General features: G+C 42.5%; 1 protein-coding gene across 2 annotated transcripts in view; it reads left to right on the plus strand.

Moving 5' to 3' along the window:
* Positions 1 to 11,209: 11,209 nt before the first annotated feature.
* The window catches only part of LOC121534902 (multidrug resistance-associated protein 5), a 46,172-nt gene continuing 36,396 nt past the window's right edge, over positions 11,210 to 20,985 (plus strand). Inside the window, exons 1-5 of one of the 2 annotated variants that reach the window (XM_041841530.2) lie at positions 11,210 to 11,614; positions 14,502 to 14,705; positions 15,246 to 15,401; positions 17,624 to 17,771; positions 19,610 to 19,843. In XM_041841530.2, the coding sequence (XP_041697464.2) occupies positions 14,512 to 14,705; positions 15,246 to 15,401; positions 17,624 to 17,771; positions 19,610 to 19,843 (732 nt within the window). In that variant the 5' untranslated portion in view covers positions 11,210 to 11,614; positions 14,502 to 14,511. The remainder of the gene's footprint in view (positions 11,615 to 14,501; positions 14,706 to 15,245; positions 15,402 to 17,623; positions 17,772 to 19,609; positions 19,844 to 20,985) is intronic. The other variant, XM_041841522.2, reaches the window with a different exon arrangement.

A 20,985-nucleotide genomic window follows, 5' to 3' on the forward strand; every position in this document is an offset into this window, starting at 1 on the left:
TACTGGCAAATCCTTTTCAATCCTTGTCATATGAAGAGAATTTATGAAGATAAATTATAGATAAAACGTTTCGGTGCTCATCGGCCATTGGGCATAAACATTACACAACAAGTTGGAAATCACAAATTCAACAATGAGTGGCTTGGAAGGAATCAGTGGCTAACTGCAAGTGTTGCAAAGCAATCACTAACCTGCTATTCAGTGGAGTGGGTGTGTGGTCCAAGTCTGGGTTTAAGGGTCTCTTTTCCAAGCTTAAAAGGATAAACATTTAACACCATGGGCCAGAAAAGTTTGAATACATTGGCCATGCTGTCAATCCAGCATGCCTTCTGCCACATTCAAAACAACTGGAAACTCGGAACTGGGAAATCTCAGACTTCAGTGAGTTCAAGACAACTGGGAACTCGGAAGAAAATGAGCTCCGACTGGGAAAATACGTTTTGAGCGGTCATCCAACTCAGAATTCCAAGTCGGGAACTCGGGCCTCTTTCTAGAGCTCTGACCTGAAGATCACTGACGTAATGATTCAACCTTGTTTTTTCAGAGTTTCCAGTTGTCCTGAAAGCACCATAAATCCAGAGAATGCCAGACTTTGATGACAACAAGGACTGCCGCGCCACCTTCCTGTTCAAGTGAGCACAGTACAACAAGGTGAGTCCAAAAATTTATTGTATGCTGCTGCATAAATGATGTAATATGCCAGGGAGATATGTATACTGTAGCTAAGAAAGTAACACTAAGTGTATGTTGTGTAGTAAGCTGTTAGTAGCTCATGTGCCTCACCCTAATAATTTGGTCCCTTTCCCCTTCATAACTTAGCCTACTGTTCTAACTCAGGGGTGCACATGTAGCCTATAGCCTGTTTTAGAGAAATGTCATCATCGAATATTGTACGAGCTTTCATTGTCTGCTTATATGCCCCCTTTATTTATCCTACGGTTCTGAGTTGGTGTACAGGGTAAATATTGTAAGAACGGCCCATGTTCTGAATTCTGTCGCTGTACATTTCAAAAGTGCTGAACAAATAGTTATATTGACTACGTCCGTCCTAGCTCGCTCATTAATGTCTTAATCGAAATTACGGGTTGCCTCTTATCCGCTCGTCGTCCCCTTATGCCATAGTTTGTACATCTCAGTTGTCAGTAGAAACCACATTTGTTTAAGCAAGACAGCCATATCAGCTATGTTTTTTTTTTAAGGCAGTAAATGAGGCTGAATGAACTGTTTCGCTGCCAGACAAGGCTCCTCTGATAGCCAGGTGTAGCAGTGGTAAAGATTCACTCCATGGTGCTGAAAAGAAAGCTCTGCTGTTGGGACAGCTTTATGTAGGCTCTAACAGTTTGTGGGCACCTTTTGTCACCGTTATAGTGCAATTAATGTATTGTTTAGTGTTGTGTTGTGTTGTGTTGTGTAGTGGCTTTGCTGGCATGCATCTAAAAAAATTAAAATTGTTTGCCCCACCATGCTAAAATCGCCACTGGCTATAGAGTCAGCTACCATCCTCAGTAGCTTTCTATCTAAGTTGTCAATGCCAGGAGGTTCAAACTTACAATGCTTTTCTTTCATTATTTGTTTTTTTTATGCATGAATACGATAGCTCACTGTTCGTTGTTGGCATTTCCTGCATAAGTTTGCCCACTTTGCCAATTAAGTAATCATAAAAATAATTGCCAACATCAAATGGTTTTGTGATGAATAAGCCATCTGACTCGATGAAAGATGGAGTTGAATTTGTCTTTCTGCCCATAATTTCATTTAAAGTACTCAAGTTTTTTTCAATCATTCTTTATATCATTGATCTTGGCTTCATAATACAGTTTCTTCTTTTTGTTGATTTTAGTCACATCATTTCTCAATTTGCAGTGAGTCAGCCAGTCAGATGTGCAGCCAGACTTATTAGCCACTCCTATTTCCACCTCTCCTTTTGCCCCAAGAAGTTATTAATTACACTTTGGAAGGTGTATCAATACACCCAGTCACTACAAAGATACAGGCATAACTCAGTTGCCGGAGAGGAAGGAAACCGCTCAGAGATTTCACCATGAGGCCAATGGTGACTTTAAACAGTTACAGAGTTTAATGGCTGTGATAGGAGAAAACTGAGGATGGATCAACAACATTGCTGTTACTCCACAATACTAACCTAATTGACTGAATGAAAAGAAGGAACCCTGTCCAGAAAAAATATTCCAAAACATGCATCCAGTTTGCAACAAGGCACTAAAATAATACTGCAAAATATTTGCCAACGCAATTAACTTTTTCTCCTGAATACAAAGTGTTATGTTTTGGGCAAATCCAATACGACACATTACTGTGTACCACTCTCCATATTTTCAAGCATAGTGGTGGCTGCATCATGTTATGGATATGCTTGAAATCGTTAAGGACTGGAGAGTTGTTTAGGATAAAGAATTCACGGAATGGACCTAAGCACAGGCAAAATCCTAGAGGAAACCCTGGTTTAGTCTGCTTTGAACCAGACACTTGGAGATTCATTCACTTTTCAGCAGGACATTAACCTAAAACACAAGGCCAAATCATGTTACTGAGTTGCCGAGTTACAGTTTTGACTTAAATCTATTTGAAAATCTATGGCAAAACCTGAAAATGGTTGTCTAGTAATGATCAACTACCAATTTGACAGAGCTTGAAGAATTTTTAAAATAATAATGGGCAAATGTTGCACAATCCAGGTGTGGAAAGCTCTTAGAGACTTACCCAGAAAGACTCACAGCTGTAATTGCTGTCAAAGGTGCTTCTACAAAGTATTGACTCAGGAGTGTGAATACTTATGTAAATGAGATATTTCTGTATTTCATTTTTTTTCTTCTAAAACATGTTTTCAGTTGGCCATTATGGGGTATTGTGTGTAAATAAAAATACATTTAAAAAAGGAGTCAATTTTGAATTCAGGCTGTAACACAACAAAATGGGGAATAAGTCAAAGGGTATGAATACTTTCTAAATGGAATACTTTTAGGGAGCAGCTCACGTGGACTCACGTCTCAATAAACCCTGCACCGAGCACATTCATTTATGTATGCGCAGAAGGGGCTTTAAAATCACAGTGCTCTCCAAGAGCCGGTGCTGCAGCAGAGATAAAGCACAGCCAGTACAGCGAGCACTGCTCCAGAAACTCTTGCCCACGGCGGGCACATGGAATGGCATCTTAGAAATTGCAGACTATTGAATATTAAAGCTTGAACTAAAGAGATGTATATTTCTTTGCGGATACTAGTGGGAGAGAGGAGCCAAGCTGTGCTTTGCACAAAGATCGTCTTGAATTATTTATATTCAGTTGAATAATTATTAACACCTCCAGACTTTGAATGACAGGCAGGTTTTTGGCCACTGTGCTTTCTTAGCTGGCACAGAATAGAGTGTAGGCTAAAAGCTTGGTGAAAGGGTTCATGTCAATAGTCTAAAGTGGCTTTCTCTCGTTGTCTTCATTCTTTCATTCTAAAACATAGAATACGTAGAATGTCCATCGGTTATTCACTCTCACAAGTCTAGTTCTTTCACATCAGTGCAGATGAAGGAAAGGAGAAAGGGAGAGAAAGCCACTTTAGACTACTGAGATGTACACATGGAGTGAGAATCTGTCAAAACCCCTATCAAACTGTGTGCTGACACCGTGTGGAGTCCATATTGAAGAGAGTTGTATAGTCAGTTGTGTCTCTGTGTGTGCATACAGTTGAGTACAATCCTGTTCTTTTTTCTTACCCATTAATCGGTGTAATGACCATCCTGTAATGCACCTAAGGTGTGTTTAATTTGAAATGCCAGCCCAGTGGTGCCAGCCCCTAATGCCAGGGTGATGGCATAATGTAGCATGGCACAGTGCCTAACTGCACCTAATGAGTGATGCCTGCTCTTCACGCCTTTTAGAATTGCCTGACCTTTTGCAGAAGAAGAGGTAACAGTGTTTTTACAGGAGGCAAGTATGTGCTCCGAGAGAATTTTCATATTTTTTTAGATATAGTTATTTTCCCATCAGATTTCAGATTCTCTTCTTTGGGAGGCGGTTTTCTCTTAAAGCTGAGCCATATTGTCTCTTTCTCACAAACAAGCTCCAAACCAACATGGTAGATGGCAAATTCAAGGAAATGACTTGCCTGAGTGAAATGGGATTTCCTGAGTGATTTGGAGGATGAAATGAATTATAAAGGAGGGCATGACATTTTCTACCTTTGGGATTGTGATCTGCAGAAAGGCACACTGTAGAACATCAATAGTTTATATGGTCATGCTACATGATTGTGCTAATTTAAATGTTTTGTCATTTAACAGACTTTCTTATCCAGATAGACTTACAGTCAGTGCATTCAAATAAGTTTAAGTAGTAAAAAAACAACCACATATCACAGTTATCATGCTAATTTTACTATGGTCGTCATAGCATTTGCACATTACCAAAACCCTTGAGTCGGACATCAGTCACTCTTCATTATAAGAGTACCGCTATGAAAGCAGGTAAATATATTTAAGTATTCTTATGGCGCATTTCCATAAAGATTTTACCCCAGTGTTTTACCCCAAAAGGTCAGACTTTTCTGTTTCCATCTACGCGGTCTGGCACCCGTGTCTCACTGGGCCATGGCTCCGGCAGACCTGCTCTCACTTGGGGCAAAGCCAGGCCACTGGTACTTTTCAGCTGGCACTTACTTATGTTATGTGAATTATTTAACAAACTATTTCAGTGTCTCTGTGCGTCTCCCAAAAGGTTGTAAATCTTTTGGGATTTAAGTAACGGACAGAGTCCCGGTCTGCATAGTCAGAGATGTTTATTCATTGAGAATTCTGCCATCACAATTTCAGAGTCCATCTTTTATACTCATACGTCATACAAACATCCTGTCCCCCCCTTAGGCGGCCTGTATTTTTCCACTATACACATCTTGTAAGCACACACACACTTCGGTTCAGCTCATGTTTTCCTCTCCTCTCCTGACCATTAGGTCACACACTGTTCTTATCTTTTCCTACTCCTTGCTCGGCCAGGTGGCAAACTTCAGTTATCGCATCCTCACAATATCCTGCATACTCCTCAAAAAGTCTAACAGTTTCTCTCCTCCCTAAATTGGGAGGCCCTTTTATCTTGGTTTAGACAGTTCTCCTTTGTTGTCTGGTCTAACTCTTACTCACATTGCTAAATAGTAGCTCAATGCCATAGTCTTTACTGGTCCTACACTCACACATTTCTAACACATTTCACACAGTTTCAGGGTGTAATAATTAGTCATTAATAATGAATCTATCAACTTAACAATTGCAAACTGTGAACTTTGAACTGTGAACATCTTCTTATGCAGAGGTTGATTATCCCTAGTATAACATAAGGTGTATACACTAGTGTAACACTAGTGTTACAGTCGAAAAGCTGCATTAGTGTAATTCCTATTAATGAGATGCAGTGAAGCTGAACATACACTGCTGGGTGAACCTTGATATCGGCCCAGTCCCTTTGTAATGGGTTTTGATCCTTGGCTGTAGTGCAAGATCAAGATCCAAGGGATATGCTCCGACAAAATCAACAGTGATGGCCGTCGGCCCGGGAGCTCCCATTGAACGCAGGTCTGACCCCTTATTAGGCCTGATTGGTAGTCAAGTTGTAAGCCGTGCTCCCCAACAATTGACCAGGGATTTCAGCGCAGAATAATCCCAATAGAAAGCCTATAGGATTGTAAATGATCCAGCTGTAACGTTTACAATGGGCATTATTCAGGTCATGTAAGGACCTACTTATGAGACTGGTTGCTAGGTCTGGATCTCTGACTATGGATTTCTAGCGTTTAGATAATCAGCTTAGAGTTGCTGATTGGAAGTCGATGCCTCTTTAAAGGGCACAGCTGAGCATCCTTTCAAATTGTCGGTGTGGCTCGCCTGCTCTGTCTTGCAGGGGAATGATTACTTTCTTGTGTAAAGTGCACCAGGGCAGCATGAGGCCTTCATTTGCTCCTGCCCGATACTGCTCCCGTGCTGGGAATGTGCAAAGCTGGTTTTAAAAGGATAGTACACTCATGCTTTTCTTGTGCTCTTCACACAAGGAAGTAGTCATATGATTCCTCTGCAAGACAGAGGAGGCGGTTCTCCGAATTGGAGGCTCTGCTCCAGGACTGCTTTGCTAGTGCTGACAGGAATACAGTATGTTCCGCCAATAGCATCGACAAGCTAACCACCTCCGTCACTGGCTTCATTAGGAAATGCATCGCAGACGTTGTCCCCACAATCAAAAGCCCAGGATTAACACTGAGGTTGACTCTAAGCTAAAAGACAGGGCTATGGCACACAGGGCTATTGCAGCCAACCCCGAGGCTACGGCTAAGGACATAAACAAGTACAAGAAGTCCTGCAGAGCCATCAAACAAGCAAAAGGACAATATCTACTGAACAAATATATAAACGCAACATGCAACAGTTACAGTTCATAGAAGGAAATCAGTTAATTGAAATAAATTCATTAGGCCCTAATAAATGGATTTCACATGACTGGGCAAGGGCGCAGCCATGGGTGGGCCTGGGATGGAATAGGCCCACCCACTTGGGAGCCAGGCTCACCCACTGGGGAGCCAGGCCCAGCCCATCAGAATGAGTTTCCTCCCCCAAAAGGGCTTCATTACAGACAGAAATACTACTAAATTATTTAAAACAATGTTGGAGACAGATTATGGTAGAGAAATTAACATTCAATTATCTGGCAACAGCTCTGGTGGACATTCCTGCAGTCATCATGCCAATTGCACGCTCCCTCAAAACTTGACACATCTGTGGTATTGTGTTTTGTGACAAAACTGCACATTTTAGAGTGGTCTTTTATTGTCCCCAGCAGAAGGTGCACCTGTGTAATGATCATGCTGTTTAATCAGCTTTTTGATATGCCACACCTGTCAGGTGGATGGATTATCTTGGCAAAGGAGAAATGCTCACTAACAGGGATGTAAATAAATTTGTGGTGATTTTTTTTTTTTTATAAGCTTTTTGTGCATATGGAACATTTCTGGGATATTTTATTTCAGCTCATGAAACATGGGACCAACACTTTACATGTTGCGTTGATATTTTTGTTCAGTATAGGAACAAGGTGAAATCCTATTACACAGGCTCAAACGCCCACCGCATTTGGCAGGGGCTACAGTCCATTAGGGATTACAAAGGAAGAACCGGCCGTGACCTGCCCAACGATGCCTCTCTACCAGACGAACTCAATGCATTTTATGCATGCTTCGACAAAAACAACACCGAGGGCCTCCGCCGACCCAGGGGACTGGGTGATCTCACTCTCCGAGGCCGATGTGAGTAAGGTTTTTAATCAGGTATTCCAGGGTGCGTTCTCAGAACATGCGCAAAACAGCAGGCAGGCATATTCACAGTTATTTTCAACTTGTCCTTGTCCCAGTCTGTAATCCCCACGTCTCAAGCTGACCACCATCATTCCTGTTCCCAAGAACAGTGCCACAATGAATACCGTCATGTAGCACTCACATCTGTAATCATGAAGTGCTACCCGGCAGGCCCAGAGAGCAAAACAAGTGCATTTATAGGCCTACCGCTGGCCACTCAGATAGCTCAGATCACCGTGTCTGCACAGTTTCCTCTAGCCATAGACTCTAAATGAAGCCTCGAACGCACAGCAAAGTTGAAACTGTGAGATTTCAAAACGTTTAAAACCATGGCTAGAGAGAGACTCAATGAATACAGCAAAGAGCTGCAATGAGTACGTTTATGTTTAAGTTGTTATTCAGCACTGTCAACACTGTTCAACACTTTTATAAGCCATGAAATGCACACTCTCCCTACTTCCACTCACGCTAAAACGAGCACAGCAGCTGCAATGAATGAGTATAGCAAAGTGTTCCGATAAGCTTTCTTTGTTATTATTAGCGGCTTGTCTTTAATATCGAGGAATATTTCACTTTCTCTGGTCATAGGAGTAACAATATGAATTAGTGCATGAGGCAGAAATAATGCAGTGCGACTTGAGTTTTGCCATCAGCTGGAAGATTGTGTCCCCTTTTCTCAGCGGAGGGAGGGAGAGCGGAGGGACGGTGAGTCGGGTGAGCGGCAGCCTCACCGTTGCTCCTTCCAAAAAAAGCACATTATTATGCTCCCTCAGCTGTGCCTCACAAGTAACCAACAAATGATCTATTACCAGTATGATCACCAACCTTATCTTTTAAAATGTAATTTTTAAATGGTCTGAGAAGAAAAACATTGGCAGGGCAATTCAAGCATAGCCAATATGCAGTGATAATGTATTGGGCCTATAGCCTACTGCACAAACCTCATTGCTACAGACCTGTTTTTAATTAGTTAATGTTTCATATGCTTATGTTTTTTAAGTCATGTTAAAAAAAATATCTGAGCGGTAGATCACTCAAAAAGTGATCTTGACTCAAAAAAGGTTGATGACCACTGCCGTAGACCCACTCTAATTTGCATACCACCCCAACAGATCCAAGGACAATGATGCAATCTCTACTTTACTTTTTTTTTATAGTACTACTGATATTGATTACTGCATTGTTGGGAAAGAGCAAGAAAGGCATTTCCCTGTACTTGTGCACGTGACAATAAAACTTGAAACTCCAAATCCAGATGGTGCTTATATTTCCCATTCATTTGCCTGAAGCCTGCAGATCTCTTGAAATTAGTGGGGGAAAAATGTATTATTATTGTTTTAAATATTTGTTTTATTACTCAAATTTATCAGGGGGTGCTGCAGCAACCCCAGCACCCCTACTTCCCACGGCTATGTCTGTGCTGATCTCACTAAGACTCTGGGCCCTGTTCAAAATACTTTGACAATACATCCTTCCTTTCTTCCTCCCTTTCTCACTTCTTTAATGGTACCTATCCAATGTTCTGTCATGACTGGATTAGCCTACTGTCACGACTTCCTCCGAAGCTGCCACCTCTCCTTGTTCGGGCAGGCTTCGGCTTTGTCGTCACCGGCGCTCCTCATCTCATCATTCCATTTGTTTTGTCTTGTTTATTACACACACCTGGTTCATCAGTACCTGCATAAGTGTTCCCTCTGCCCCCTTGTCTTTGTGTGTGATTGTTTATTGTGGAGGATAGCTAAACTCGGTGGAGCTCCGTGTATTTTGTATCGCCGGGATATTTCCCTGTGTGCCTTGTATTTTCCAGTGAGCCTGTTTTGCGCACTAGAGTGTTTCACAAATTTCTGCATAACTCTGTATTTGCGGAATAAAGCCTGTTATTCTGTGATTTACCCTCCTGCGCCTGACTCCTTCAACATTACCTCATCACACCTACATAGTGAACCCTTGATTTTCACCTATCCAACAGTGTTAACTTCAGTGGTTGCACTGTATGGGCTGGGTAGGACAAAGAAACACCTGTGCTGCCTCTCAAAACCCATATAGGTAATTGTAAAGCGCTGTTATGATTTCTTAACATTGTTAGTTCTTAGCTTGTTAGTACTGAGTGGATCACATCAATGGCCAAGGTTAAGCAGCACTTGCAATGCAGCAGAGTTTGACGTGCCAACAGGTGTCACTGTAGACTAATTCAGAGGTGAGACGATGGAGTCCATTGGCCAGAATGACTTGATTAGACCAAACCTTTATAGCTGAGGTGTTAGTATTCCTAATAAACTAGTGTAGCCTACCAAGGCCAAAATTGCAGTAGGCCCTATGGGTATTTAAACGTTCTCAACCCCACAAGGTGAGTCTTTAAAGTTGTATTATTTATTGTTATTCATACATCTACCTGAAACATGAGCTTTTTACAATTCAAATCATCCATCTTGCCAGGGGCCGACTGACTACTGATTTGCAAAATATCACTTTATCTCCCCTACCCACTCCCCTGCCAGCTGGGTGAACAAAGCCTGTTCCGACATGGAAATCCTTACTACCACCTACAGCCTGGCCATTAGCGCTAACTGCAAGAATGCTAATGAACACCCTGGGCACCCGTTTACACACACACACTGCCTTGCTCATGCCCTTGAGCAATGCACTTAACCCTAACTGCTCCAGGGTCGCTGTTGATAGTGGCAGACCCTGGCTGTGACTGCACTCTCCGAGGGTGTCTCAGGTAGAGTTGGGATATGCAAAAAAAATACATTTCCAAATCACACATGCGTATTAATACACACTTGTACATGTGTGAAATAGGACAAATGTAAGCACCACCAAATTATAATACAGTAGTTTATTGAAATAAATGGTGCAATAGAGATGGATTGTCTAAACCTACAGTATTGCATAATACATGACATAGGCCTCTCACCCCTGTACTTTTCATAAGGAATCAAAGTGCATCTAATCAACAACAGAGCTTTTTGCACAATATACCTTATTATTTAGAGAACTTGGGCAATATTTGTAACCATTCATGATACAATGCAGGCATGCTTGAAGCCACCATGTTATTTTAGATGACTATTCTGTCAAAGTCCTTCCAATGTAAAAAATGCAAATCACATGCACCCACAATTTTGGAGAATCTCTTATAAAATGGGTTAAAATCATGTATATTAACCCTAGGTGTAAAATAGTCAATAATGGCGATTTCTCAGAAAGTTTAAACTGTCAAGAGGAGTGAAACAAGGTTGTCCACTATCGGCATATCTATTTATTATGGCCATCGAAATGTTAGCTATTAAAATCAGATCCAACAATAACATAAAGGGATTAGAAATCCGGGGATTAAAAACAAAGGTGTCATTGTATGCTGATGATTCATGTTTTCTTTTAAATCCACAACATGAATCCCTCCACAGCCTCATAGAGGACCTAGATACATGTTCCAACCTCTCTGGATTACTACCACATTATGATAAATATTACATATTGGATCACAAAAAAATAAAAACGTTACATTACCATGTAGTTTACCAATAAAATGGTCTGATGGTGATGTGGATATACTCGGAATACATATCCCAAATGAAATTAATGATCTCACTCCAATACATTTTAATAGAAAATTATATTTCTGCAATATTAAAGCTCATCTACCCCCCCAAAAAAATAAAAAATAATAATAATAATCACATGCACCCCACCCAACTAACTGTCAAAGTGGACACAACTCAGCTCCCTGGCCTTGGCTGGACTGTTGTCTTGTTTACCTTTATAGCCAAATATACTGTATAGCTAGCTACTGTGTAGCTCGGAGACGCCTAATCTGGTGGCGCGCCCTGTCGGAGATTACCATGTGCCTTTCTTATCGCCACCATTCACGTTGCTACGGCGACGATGCAAGCAAGGCTACTGTTGGTTGCGCAGTCATGACGTCCGGTGGATATAGGGAATTCCGTATGCACGGAGTGGAAGAACAGCCGAGTTCAGAACTCATCAGCGAGATCCGGACGAACAAAACTCGCAAGAAACATTATTTGGGACTTCGCCTTAAATTATTTTACAGTTGACGTTATAGAAGTGTTGCTTATGTACTTTATCAAGCGTTGGCGTTGCGCAGAAGATGTGTCCATATGTGCACTAAAATAACATTTGATGCAACCTTCGAAAGTTGTATCTATCAAACCCAATGACCCACACCTCAAACATTATTCATAAACATAATATTTGAGAGCTGCTCAAACAACTCAAACAGAGACGAAGACTGCGGACTTGCACATGTAAGTTTCTTACAGCCTGTAATGTAGATGTTGAAAACGTTTTACAATGTTTCACTGGAGATGATGATGGTGATTGTGGTTGTTAAAAAATTATATCACATTTTATAAAATTATATCAATACATTATTATTTTTCCAGACAAAAAAAAAAAGCTTTTGTACTGTATGACCGGCCATTTCTTTGGACTTGACACTATCAGCAAACAAAGATGTCAGAATGTAGGGTAAACAAACATTTATGTTTGTTTATGCTCAGGTCACCCTCTTTTAACTTCGGTCAGTTGAAAGTAATATCTAAAATGAATGTTATTAAGTTAATATTAACCAGCTTTGGTCTAATACCATATCTATTTTGTTGCCTTTTTATCGTTTGTTGAGTTCATGTTTTCAGTGGACTATTGAGTTCATGCACTTACCCATCCCACAGTTAGCCCTGCAGCAGAAAGAGTCAGGACTGAGTTGACCAACCTGGTCTCAGAGCATTTCGTATTCTTCTGTAGTAAATCCGAGATACTCCATTTAGTATGATATGTTACATTTCGCATGGTTTGTATTAATTTGTGGCTGTCCATCACTCATGTCGTATGATATGTTACGAATTACAATTTGTATTATATGTTATGAATTTGCAAAACATAGTATATGTTACGAATTTGCAACATGTATGATATGTTACGAATTTTAGCTAGGTCGCTAACGTTAGCTAGCTGGCTAATGTTAGCTAGGCTAGAAGTTAGGGTTAAGGTTAGGGTTAAGGTTAGGGGAAGGGTTAGCTAACATGCTAAGTAGTTGCAAAGTAGCTAAAAAGTAGTAAGTAGTTGAAAAGTTGCTAAAGTTGTCCGTGATGAGATTCGAACTCGCAACCTTTAGATTGCTAGAAGTTTGCGTTATACGCCCACCCCGACCAAATACCCTACTTTCGTTTTTGCCTTAAGTAACAATCTGTCTTATGTAACCATATCAAAATTATAATATCATACTAATACATTTACTATGTTACGTCTAGTGTATGAGACCAGGCTGAGTTGACATTAGGAAATCATATAATTGATCTCAACAGGTTTGGGCAGTGCAGTCCAGGGGCTGTTTCATTGACAGGGCCTCTATTTTGGAATTGTTTTGGCCTGGTCTCTGCTGTAACAGCTGGTTCTGCAAAGTTTTCAGCCTGGTGACAAACTTCACATGATAAAGGTGGAAGTGGATCTTTCTCCAGAATGTGAAGTGAAACGTCTCACTTCACTGCAGTTCTCACAGTACTGACACTTGAACAGTGCTACGTTTTCAGCGCATGTGTTGTTATCTTTCTGATGCACATGTCAAGCTTAACTTTACCTTGGTTCCCATAGCACTGTAACTGACTCTTGCAATGTGCTACTTTGCTGCGTGTGTGTGGCCAGTTGGGTGTAGGCCTATGTCCCATTTTCCTTGCAAAAATTTCCTGACAACGTGTGTGTGTCAATAATAAAACATTATGTCCCTCAACCCTCTTGGCTATCAGAAATAAACCTTTCATCTCAGTCGCTGCTGGCCACATTCCCAGGTCTATCTGCAACACACGCCAAGTCTGAGTGACCTTATCATGGAGCTTTGCCATTGAAGGATCGGTGACAATGTGCGGACGCAATAGCGGCTCAAATATCCTTGCACCTCTTAATGCCTCCCGAGCCCATAAAGCTGCTAGCAGGCCATTTTTAAATAGATAAACACTTTATATTTGTGCCTGAGGGCTGTGTGGGACACTACCTCTGAGCAAAGTGCTTTTCAGTCACACCGGGTCTCCACCGGTGAGTCAGCAAAACAGAGGCTTCTCTAATTGGGCTCAGAGGGAGGTGGTAGGGCAATAGACAGACAGACAGACAGATAAACAGACAAAGGTTGGGGGTCAATTCAAGTTCAATTTAGAGATTGAACTGAAATTCATGAATTTGAGGACTTTTCAACTCTAAAGTGCTTGAAACCACTGCACTCAGAAACTTAGGCCATCAAGTGTCTCTGCACATATAAAAAAAAACGTAACAGCAGCAAAATCGAGGCCCTACTTGTTGGCACCCCTCATCAGGTCCAGCACTCACCAATAACACACCTCACCATTGCAGGACAGAACATCCCTCTCTCCCCCTCCGTTTCCAATCTGGGTGTAAAGCTTGATTCCTCCCTGACCTTTGACAGCCACAATCAAACAACTGTGTAAAGCGTCATTCTATCACCTCAAGAACATTGCCAAACTCTGTCCCACACTCACTCAGTCTGATGCAGAGAAGCTCGTCCATGCCTTTATCTCCTTAAGGCTGGACTACTGCAACACACTCTTCTTCGGGATCCCTGGCAGGAGTCTCCAGAAGCTCCAGTACATCCAGAACAGCACTGCCAGGATCCTGATGAGAGTGAGGAAGCACCATCACTTCACCCCCATCCTGGCATCTCTGCTCTGGCTCCCCATAACCCCACACACACCCTCAGGTCAAGTGATGGCCTGCTCCTCCAAGCCCCCAGGACCAACTTCTGCTCCTTTCAGCTCGACCGCCCCCCAGCCTCTGGAATGCCCTCCCGGAACACCTGAAAGCAGCACAGACTATGGGTTCCTTTAAAATGGGCCTAATGACCTTTCTCTTTAGGAAGGCTTTCTGTTGATAGCTGTGCTCCTTGGTGTCCTTGTGCCTTGAAGCGTCAGCTATGTTCTTTGTGTCAGTTGCCCTGTCTAGTTGTCAATTCTTTATTTTCTTAAATCATGTTTTTATGAGATTGTTCTGTATAATGAAAAGCGCTTTACAAATGTAATAAATTATTATTACCATAATTCAACTCCAACCCTCGTTCCCCACAGAAAGGTCCAGTTCGAACACTTTTACATGTCAACAAACCTTTGTGTTTGCCTGTCCCCTCTATAGAAGGGCAGCCATGTTCCCTGATGCCCTAGAGGCAGCTGGCCGGGTGGAAGGCTTGCCCCTGACCTCCCCCGCAACTCCAACCTTACCTGACCCTGATGAAGAGGAAGGCCAGAGGGAGGTGATGGCGTGGACCAGTCCCAGGCGGAGAGCTGGCCGCTACCGTCACAGCCTGCAGATACTGAAGCCCTTCAGGATAACACACAAGTAAGCGCCCTCTTTTTAGGGACTTTACTCAGCCCCTAATCTGAAATCCTGCAATGTTGACACTAAAGAGACCGAGTGTGCACTGCTTTTGACCAGAGCCCTATTAGTCCTGGTCAAAATTAGTGCACTATGAAGGGAATAGGGTGCCATTTAGGACTCAACCATAGTGTTCCTGTTTCGATGGAGAGAGCAGCAGGATGCCATGATAAGGGAATCGCTAACAGAGGGCTCTGCGTTTGAATGCAAACAGAGGGCTCTGCGTTTGAATGCACGCGGACTGATAAACTGCCCTGGAACTTTTTTTCGCTGCTCCCCAAGATTTCTATGAAGTGCCTGCAAACTGCTGTTCAAACAACGGTTGTTCATGATTCATCTTTCCACTTCGCCGGGTCAAAGTGAAGGCTCAGGGCCTCTTTATTATGTTATTGCTGTCTCTCTCTCTCTCTCTCTCTCTCTCTCTCTCTCTCTCTCTCTCTCTCTCTCTCTCTCTCTCCACCTAACACCCAGATGATGCCTAGATTTTCACTGTCTTTCTCGCAGGCACCAGCACCCAGTCGACAACACTGGTCTCTTCTCCTTCATGACTCTGCACTGGCTCACCCCGCTCGCTCTGAGGGCCCACAAGACATCCAGCCTCTCCATAGACGATGTATGGGGCCTGTCCTGCCACGAGGCCTCTGAATTCAACTGCCACAGGTGAGGCTATTGTCAAACATCAATCCCCAAGCACCCTACTGTCCATTGACTCTACATAGGTTCAACAGGGTGATTGTTTTCCCATTCAACAAACATTCAATTCATCACTTTTCCTGTCCCTTTGCAAGTTAAACCAACCAATGTTAAAAAAACATTGAACAAACACAGACGGTAGGCCTAGAAAACAGAAGTGCAGGCCAAGGTTTACCAGCCAGGTGCATTGTGGGTCATCTCAGAGTGGACCTCCGCAGTTGCCGCATGTGGTATTCCATTGATTTCCCAGAGTCACCCTCCACAGGGGTTGATTGACTGATTGATGAACATCCTATCTCCATAGAGATTTGGAAGGTGTTTTTAGAGAGTTAGCCGGGACTAGCTCTGCTCAGTCCTGCCTACAGAGAGAGCGGTTATGTCATTAACCCTCATCCTCGCCTCAGGACAGCCTGTCTCTCCGTGTCTCTGATTAACTGTCTCTTTGACTGGCGACACAACTGTTATTATTCATGAGTAGATGGATGGAATGAATGAACAAATGAATGAACAAAAGAAGGACATATTAACTGGTGGAGCATTTGTGGCTCACATTTTTCACGACTTCCACATCTTGATCAAAAGCAGAAATTCCTGTGAGCTAGGCCTATAACATGCTATAGGGGAGGGACGCATAAAAAGTGTGTCGCTGGCCTGGGGCCAAACGTGGCCCTGAAAACGGCCACATGCATTGTATGCGTGTGCTGCGTCTGAAAAGAAGAGGTAGAGTGGAGGGTTTAACTTCGTGTTTACATGCCTAGAACAGTTATGCAATGCAACTCCCACAGAGAGGGGGATGGGAGAGGAGCCAGAGAGCCCTCTGGGCGAGTTGACACTTGCTAAAAGAAGGTGCTATTAATGAAACGCCAGCAGGCTATCCTCTAGCTTCATTCAGTCACCACATTTGTTTTTTGTTAGGCTAGCCGGTATAAAATGTGGCAATTAGGCCACATTTGCAGCACTATGTTTATATAATTTTTTTTTATTAGTTTGAGTATTATTAAGTGAAAGTGTTTTTATAGTTGTTTTATAGTTGCTTTATGTGCACTACTACTAGACGACTCTTTTCAACCTTACAGACAGTGAACTGGATTTCATTTGCTTGTAGACTCACTATCTTTTGGGGCCTTTTACAGGATTGATAGGCTTCTCTCTAAATTAAACTGCTTGGTGTAGAGACCATTGATTTCACTTCAAACCAAAAACTCCAAAGGAGCTATATTATTTATACTAAACATTGAATGTATCATTTCCTACAAAACTCGCTCTGCAAAGACAGCTTAATTGTGTTAATTGTAACTTCTCACTCAGCTCGTAGGTAAATGTGAATTAGCACGCGGGAGAACGTGCTTGGGTTAATGCACTTTATATCTCTGAAACGTTTTTAATAAACCCATTAAGACATAAATTAGTTGCGGCAGCTGCTCCTTCCCTCTCTTTTTCAAGCCATTAGGAGTGAACCATTTAGTCAATAAGGCCTTTTTCCATCTTCATGGGGAATGTGTGCATTAGCACATATTTAGCATGTTGGCGTGTATTGCTCACACGGATATTATCCTACGCACCATCCATTCACACCTCCCATTGGGCTCGTTGCCTGTTACTGTAATTAAGCTGACCCACAACGTTTTTTAATAACAATAATGGATTTATTTTATGTAGTGCTTTTCATTACAAGGAAAAAATCTTAGTCGCTTTAAAATAAAAAAAATAAAGATTAAGGGATCGGCAGGTCTTTGGCGAGGGTTTTCCACATAAAGAGTCTAATTTAGTGTAAAATACTGGTATGAAATGTGCATTTTTCCAAGATTATAATTTGTCCTCCAAAAATGCTAATTTCAATCACCATCTTAATATTAGCTGATCTATCACCTCACCTACTATATGTCTGCGTAGTGCATACTAATTTGGAAAGATATAGGTCTACCATTGACTTCCTTCATCATTGTAAACCTTGGTTGACAATACGCTGACATGGATTAGTTCAAGCAGCTAATGTGAATGTATTATGATTATGCAGAGTAGGCATACGTTTTCCCAGTAGGAAAAGGCTAGGACTGGGTAAATGCTAATCTGATTCTAGATCTGTGATCAAGAGAAACTATTGCTGAGTCAGTGGTCTCAAGTTTCTTCTGTCCATCTTAACCTCTCTCTCTCGCTCACTCTCACTCTTACTCTTACCCTACGGTCAGACTGGAGAGCCTATGGCATGATGAGCTGAAACAGAAGGGGAAAGAAGAGGCATCCCTGTCCCGTGTCTTCTGGAGGTTCTGCCAGACCCGCATGCTGGTCGCCATCTTCTCCCTCCTCATCACCATGGTCACCGGCTTTGTGGGGCCCGTAAGTACACTCCAAATCTGCTTTCTTTATTTTTTTCTGCTGATTCAGCTAACATTGGCAGTCCTCATTCGGTCTGCATACTGGCTCAGCCCTATTCCCAATGTAGTGCACTACTTTTGACCAGGGCCCATAGGACTAAGTAGTGCACTCTGCAGGGAATAGGGTGCCATTTGGGAAGTACACTGGCTCTGTCCGAGTGTATAAAAAATAAAAGCACTATCCCATTTCACGCTAGTCTGAAAATGTAAATGAAAACATACCAGAAGATTACAAAGCTTTAGATGGTGAGACCCATATTAATCCTCCAGATTAGCCAGTGTGTACCATGGTCGCACTATGGCCCAGAAATATGCAGTTATTTTCCAACTGCCACACTTTGGGCTTAATTTTCCCCCTCCTCCTATCTAAAATACCCCAAATTAGCCTCGAACAGCAGTGAAACGGAAAAGTGCTGACAGTACAGTACATTGCAGTACAATGCGGGCGCTTATTACAGCCATATTAAATTACATTTCAGATGAAAGGCAATTAAGTTTGGAGTTCCCGAAATGCGATATTATTGAGTGGCTGTATTGTTTCCACCACCTCTAGCTTTTTATTTGGATGTCATGCTAGGGCTACGTGTGGCGTGATACGTGCTAGCAGCTTTCCTCATTCCCATAATAGAGTTAACTGGATTTACTAGTTACACAATTACTCATTTGTCTAACATTCCTGTCTGGGTGCTCTGTAGGCCTACTGTATAGATGTATTTGGCATAGATTGGACTATAGTACGCACTATAGAATGCACCTTATAAAGTCTCCAGTTCACTCTACCTCTGATATCCTCCTACATTTTTGTCTTCTGCTCGAAATGCTAACTCTTTCTCTCTTCCTCCCTCTCTTCCTCCTTCTCTTCCTCCTTCTCTTCCTCCCCCTCTTCCTCCCTCTCTTCCTCTCTCTCTTCCTCTCTCTCTTCCTCTCTCTCTTCCTCTCCCTCTTCCTCCCTCTCTTCCTCTCCCTCTTCCTCCCTCTCTTCCTCCTTCTCTTCCTCTCTCTCTTCCTCTCCCTCTTCCTCTCCCTCTTCCTCTCTCTCTTCCTCTCTCTCTTCCTCTCTCTCTTCCTCTCCCTCTCTTCGTCCCTCTCTTCCTCTCTCTCTTCCTCCTTCTCTTCCTCCCTCTCTTCCTCTCTCTCTTCCTCTCCCTCTTCCTCCCTCTCTTCCTCTCCCTCTTCCTCCCTCTCTTCCTCCTTCTCTTCCTCTCTCTCTTCCTCTCTCTCTTCCTCTCCCTCTTCCTCTCTCTCTTCCTCTCTCTCTTCCTCTCTCTCTTCCTCTCCCTCTCTTCCTCCCTCTCTTCCTCCTTCTCTTCCTCCTTCTCTTCCTCCCCCTCTTCCTCCCTCTCTTCCTCTCTCTCTTCCTCTCTCTCTTCCTCTCTCTCTTCCTCTCCCTCTCTTCCTCCCTCTCTTCCTCTCTCTCTTCCTCCTTCTCTTCCTCTCTCTCTTCCTCTCCCTCTTCCTCTCTCTCTTCCTCTTCCTCTCCCTCTTCCTCCCTCTTTTCCTCCCTCTCTTCCTCTCTCTCTTCCTCTCTCTCTTCCTCTCTCTCTTCCTCTCTCTCTTCCTCCCTCTCTTCCTCCCCCTCTTCCTCCCTCTCTTCCTCCTTCTCTTCCTCTCTCTCTTCCTCTCCCTCTTCCTCTCTCTCTTCCTCTCCCTCTTCCTCTCCCTCTTCCTCCCTCTTTTCCTCCCTCTCTTCCTCTCTCTCTTCCTCCCTCTCTTCCTCCCTCTCTTCCTCTCTCTCTTCCTCCCTCTCTTCCTCCTTTCTTAACCCCACTTTCCCACCTTCACCGGTATTCCCATTCCCAGGCACTCCTGGTCCGTGCCCTGCTGGAGTATTCTCAGAGTGCGGAGAGCTGGCTGCCCTACGGCCTCTCCCTGGTGGCGGGGATCTTCTTGATGGAGCTGATGCGCTCCTGGTCGCTGGCACTCATGTGGGCCGTCAATTACCGCACCGCCACTCGCCTCCGGGGTGCAGCGCTCACATTCGCCTTTCACAAGATACTCCGCCTTCGCAGCACCAAAGACATCAGTGCTGGAGAGGTGAGTGTTTGTTAGCCTGGTCCCAGATCAGTTTGTGCTGTATAGCCAACATCTCTGTTCATTGCCATGCCTGGTCCCAAACAGATCTGGGAACAGGCTAGGGTGTTTGTGTGATACCTTCAGTTCTGAAAGTGAAATGCACTTGCACTTCTAGTGGTTACATTGCAGGTGTGTCTCAGATAACAAATAGTTTCATTGGATCAGTTTCATGAAACAAACATAACAATGAAAAAAACTCCCACACACTGCACTCTTGCAAAGTATAATTTAGTATTGTGCCAACGTCTCAGCCTTTTGTCCTTTTTCAAAGCCATGCACTACTGTTGAAATAGTTTGGGGTCAAGTCAAATGTCAGCTTATTCTCATTGCAGCATTTCAGCTTTCTTTGGGTTAATTTCGTTGTCTTCTTTTTTTTTTTTTTTTTTTTTTTTGGGGGATGGATCAGCTTAATATTGCAGATAGATTGCATCTTCTATCAATGTAATTGTCTGCATCACTTCCAATCCCCCCATGTTTTTATTTATTTTTATATATATATATATCCCCTTTATTACTTTTCAACCCCACCATCCTTTCCCTACTTGGAGTAAATTAGTGAACAACAACGCCCAGGCCTCTACTTCCGGTCTATACTTACTATCTACACCTTATGGACAGAGTTAATTTTACAATAATTCTATATCTATATATATATATATATATATATATTTATTTATTTATTTTTTTGCTCCTGAACTTCTTCTACTCTCAACCTCTCCGATCATTTTCATGATGTCCATCCGGTTTGCTTCTAAATGCCATATCTTTCTAACTGTGCTCTTTCCCAAAAGCTCCCAACATACAACCTATATACTTATTATGGACACAGTATGCTTACATTATTAGCTATCTTTGTTATTATTTGTTGTTATTTGTTATTAGTCCCATCCTTCAACTCTATTCAATACCTCCCATCTATCTCTTAACGCCATCCATATAGGATTTCTATTTGCCATATATATTTCAACCATACTGTGATGTTTTACAAAAGTTCTGAACCTTTCTATTCTCATTGCTTCTACAGATTGTGAATTAAAAATAAACATTTTTGCTAAAAGTATTATTATATTATTGATTGATTGACTATGACTTTTCAGATCACC

Source organism: Coregonus clupeaformis, chromosome 2 (assembly GCF_020615455.1).
Source record: "Coregonus clupeaformis isolate EN_2021a chromosome 2, ASM2061545v1, whole genome shotgun sequence".
In the NCBI taxonomy this organism is placed as follows: domain Eukaryota; kingdom Metazoa; phylum Chordata; class Actinopteri; order Salmoniformes; family Salmonidae; genus Coregonus; species Coregonus clupeaformis.